General features: G+C 34.2%; 1 protein-coding gene across 1 annotated transcript; it reads left to right on the plus strand.

Moving 5' to 3' along the window:
• Positions 1 to 211: 211 nt before the first annotated feature.
• LOC140008646 (protein TEEBE-like) lies at positions 212 to 2,961 on the plus strand. Its single transcript, XM_072053482.1, has 4 exons — positions 212 to 257; positions 300 to 797; positions 1,703 to 1,849; positions 2,588 to 2,961. Exons 1-4 carry the CDS (start codon positions 212 to 214, stop codon positions 2,959 to 2,961), a joined length of 1,065 nt encoding a protein of 354 aa, XP_071909583.1.
• The last annotated feature ends 869 nt before the right edge of the window (positions 2,962 to 3,830 follow it).

Below are 3,830 nucleotides of genomic sequence, written 5' to 3' on the forward strand. Positions count from 1 at the left end.
TCTCACCTTCCTTTTCACGTATCACTTTCCTCTTTAGTAGTATAAATTAAGTTTCAAAACATCCCCAGTATCCCCCCAATCGTATCAGATCTGCTTTTGCCGTAACCATTGTAAGGTTTTTCGCTCTGGACTTCTTTTTAATTATTGATATGAACCGACCTACTATGTACTCTTCCTCTTTATTATTATTTTTTTCTGAAAAATTCGAACAATGGCAAGATACAAGAACAGGGAGAAAAATTTACTCATAACTAGCAGTAGTATGTTTTTCTAACCATATTTCTGTTTACATTTTGCAGGTCTACTAGAAAATGGTAACTTTGAGGAAGGGCCAAAGGTATCAAACCTTAAGAAAAGACAGATCATAGGAAAATACTCCTTGCCCAAATGGAAAATTCATGGCATAGTTGAATATGTTTCAAGTGGACGGCAACCTGGTGGTTTTTACTTCGCAATCCCTCGTGGGGCTCAGGCAGCGAGGCTTGGAAATGAGGCTTCCATATCTCAATATGTTAAGGTGAAACCTGGAGCGATATACTCATTGACCTTTGCAGTCACCAGGACTTGTGCCCAAGATGAGAAGCTAAGGGTTCCTGTCCCTGGTTTTTCGACTGAACTCCCAATTCAAACACTGCTTAGCAGCGATGGTGGTGATACTTATGCATGGGCTGTTAAGGCAACTTCTGATGTTGTCAAGGTTACATTTCATAATCCTGGAATTCAAGAGGATCCTACCTGTGGACCTCTTTTGGATGCAATTGCAATCAAGGAGATGCTTCCTCTCAGATACACTAAGGGTAAGTCCTCTTCCAAATTTGGAATTTTTTTCCTATATCATCTGCCTCCCAGATCTTTAAGCAGATATGTGAAAGCTCGATATTGGCCAGTACAAGAAAAATGTTAATGGCGCACACTTATCTGTTAATGATACTCCTCTTGACTTTTCTAATGGCAGCTGTAAATTCAAAGAAAAACATGGCAATTTTTATCTGATTCATATGGCAAAAGGTTGAAAAAAAAAGGGTGCCGTTCACAGAGAAAGGAGTGCCATTAACATTTATCCCAAAATAATTGTCTGAATTGTTGGGCAATGGTCGTAAGTTGATGACAACTATGGCTGCAAACGAGCCAAGCCGAATCGAGTTTTGAGCTAATCGAGCCGAGTCTCGACTAAATTTTACCAAGTTCGAACTCGAACTCGAGCTCGACGAGCCGGCGATTTTCAAGGTCGAGCTCGAAAAAAATAAAAAAATAATTATTTTATTTAAAAAAAATAAATAAAATAATATTTTTTTAAATAAATAATAAAAATATTAAGGATATATATGTAATTTTACTATGAAAATAAATATATATATAATATACGTAATTTTATTTTTAAATAAAAATAATAATAAAAAAAATATATATATACTAAAGGCTTGCGAGCTAACGAGTTTAATATTGTAAGCTCGAGTTTGACTCGAGCTCGACTCGAGCTTGACTCGAGCCGCTCGCAAGCGGCTCGATTCGTTTGCAACCCTAATTACAACCCAACTGCCTTTTTGTTCTTTTTATTATTGACTGTTGATATTCGTTCACGAAGACACTATCTTTAAAATATAAATTTGTAGTTTCTTCTAAATATATAGTAAATGTTAACCAATGCAATGTATATTTCATAATTCATAGAAAGCTCCTAATTTGCACTGAAATTATGCAGGTACCTTGGTCAAAAATGGTGATTTTGAAACTGGCCCTCATGTGTTCAAGAATTTCTCAACTGGGGTGCTGCTCCTCCCTAAGAGGACGGACATCTACTCATCGCTCCCTGGATGGATTGTTGAATCCCTCAAACCAGTTAAGTATAGGGATGGCAACGGGGCGGGGTTGGGGCGGGGGACCCCTCCCCCATCCCCCGCCCCGCTACCTACAAACTCCCCTCTCTCCCGCCCCGTCCCGCCCCGCTTCTCCCGCTGGTGCTTCCGCGGGGCTAATAAAAATTTGTTATATAATTTTATTATAATCAAATTTTAGCAAATAATCAAGTACTAAATATCAACACATCATCAAATTATTATTCATTGTAATTTTACAATTGAAACTTATAAAAACAATCAAACAAAAATTATTTGAATATAATCCAACATGATGAAATAAATATAACTAAAGTAGTCAAGTTTTCACTTTTGACACAAATACAATCACTAATTCATTATTGTGCTTGTGCTTTTTTTAAGAAAAAATGTTATTGTATTAATTGTAATTAGGGATTTAGTATAAATGTATTAGTAAATTTAGTATAACCAATTAATAATTTGTATTAGTACACATATATAATTATTAGTATAATTAATAATATCAATTATATTATATATACTAATAGACATCATATAATACATATAACTAATAATATCATTATCATAAGTTTGTAACTAATTAAATTATATATTATATATATAATTATATATATATTTTTTATTTTTATTTTTTTTAAAGAGGCCCGCCCCCGCCTCGTTTCTAAGTGGGGGGGGAAAAATTCCCCCCTCTCCATTAGCCCCATGCGGGGCGGGTGACCCCGCCCCATTGCCATCCCTAGTTAAGTATGTTGACTCGAAGCATTTCTCTGTTCCCCAGGGACTTGCAGCTATTGAATTGGTTGGAGGAAGAGAAACTGCTATTGCACAAATCATAAGAACAGTACCTAACAAGTTCTACTTTCTTTCCTTCGCTTTTGGGGATGCTAGGAATGGTTGTCATGGATCTATGACGATTGAAGCTTTTGGAGCTAGGAAAACCATAAAAGTTTCATTTACATCAACTGGAATTGGTGGATCCAAGACTGCCATCCTCAAGTTTCAAGCACTTTCAAACAGAACAAGAATAACTTTTTATAGCCCAAATTATCACACAAAGCTTCATGACTATGGTCACATATGTGGTCCTGTTTTGGATGATGTTAAAGTGTTTCCTATCAAATAGTCACTATTAGGGTGAACATCAAAAAGCAACATATAGTTTTGGAAGCTTTTTCTTTTCTTTTTTTTTTTTGTTAGTTCATGAACAAGACAACCCAAACCCATAAACATCGATCCACGGTATGAGGGAGGGGAAGCGGGCATGAGATATAAATTGTGTAATTTATATCTCTATACTATTAAAAAAAAATCTTTCTAGTTTCTAAAGTTTAGGCTTCAAATATTGCATAGGATCAATTTAAGCCATTCATTTTATTTGTTTTTTGTTTTTTGTTGTTATGTCATTGGTGTGTAATGTTGAAAACTACAACCTTGGATTTAAGCTTTTTTTTTTTTTTGGCTAACATTGCATTTTTTTTAAAAATATCTTGACATTACTACAAGTCTATAACCTTGGATTTAAGAAGTGTTTTTTTGGCTAACATTGCAATTTTTAAATATCTTGACATCTATCATTGCTGTGCTGTTATTAGGATTATATAAGAGATAATTTCAAAAACCTCCCTTGAGGTTTTTTCTAATCACACCTAACACCCCTCAAGTTTCTAAAATCACACTTAACACCCTTAGAATGACAACCTTTGTAACATAATAGCCCTTTTATGTAAAAATATATTAAAAAATATGTTTAGTAGAGGGACTATAGTATTCTTCCAATTTTGCCCTTTTGTTAGTTGATTTTTAAATTTTAGAAGATGAAAATAAAAACAAATAGAACTACAATATTTGCATAGAAATTGAAGGAGTGTAAGTACAATAACTGCTGAATTGTATCATTTTTGTTGATTCATATGACCATTATAAGATCTGTGCCAAAGTTTTTGATAGAAAGGAAAAAAAAAATTTGAATACTGTTTGTTAACCAGTTTTTTC

This window comes from Coffea arabica, chromosome 6c (genome assembly GCF_036785885.1).
Source record: "Coffea arabica cultivar ET-39 chromosome 6c, Coffea Arabica ET-39 HiFi, whole genome shotgun sequence".
NCBI classification, from domain to species: Eukaryota; Viridiplantae; Streptophyta; class Magnoliopsida; order Gentianales; family Rubiaceae; genus Coffea; species Coffea arabica.

What these genes read in the sequence shown, in the direction of transcription:
- LOC140008646 (XM_072053482.1), top strand. Translation starts at nt 212, where the DNA reads ATGGCAAGATACAAGAACAGGGAGAAAAATTTACTCATAACTAGCA. An exon ending in TCCTCTCAGATACACTAAGG is followed by an intron (nt 798 to 1,702) that starts GTAAGTCCTCTT and finishes GAAATTATGCAG; the next exon opens with GTACCTTGGTCAAAAATGGT. An exon ending in CCTCAAACCAGTTAAGTATA is followed by an intron (nt 1,850 to 2,587) that starts GGGATGGCAACG and finishes TAGTTAAGTATG; the next exon opens with TTGACTCGAAGCATTTCTCT.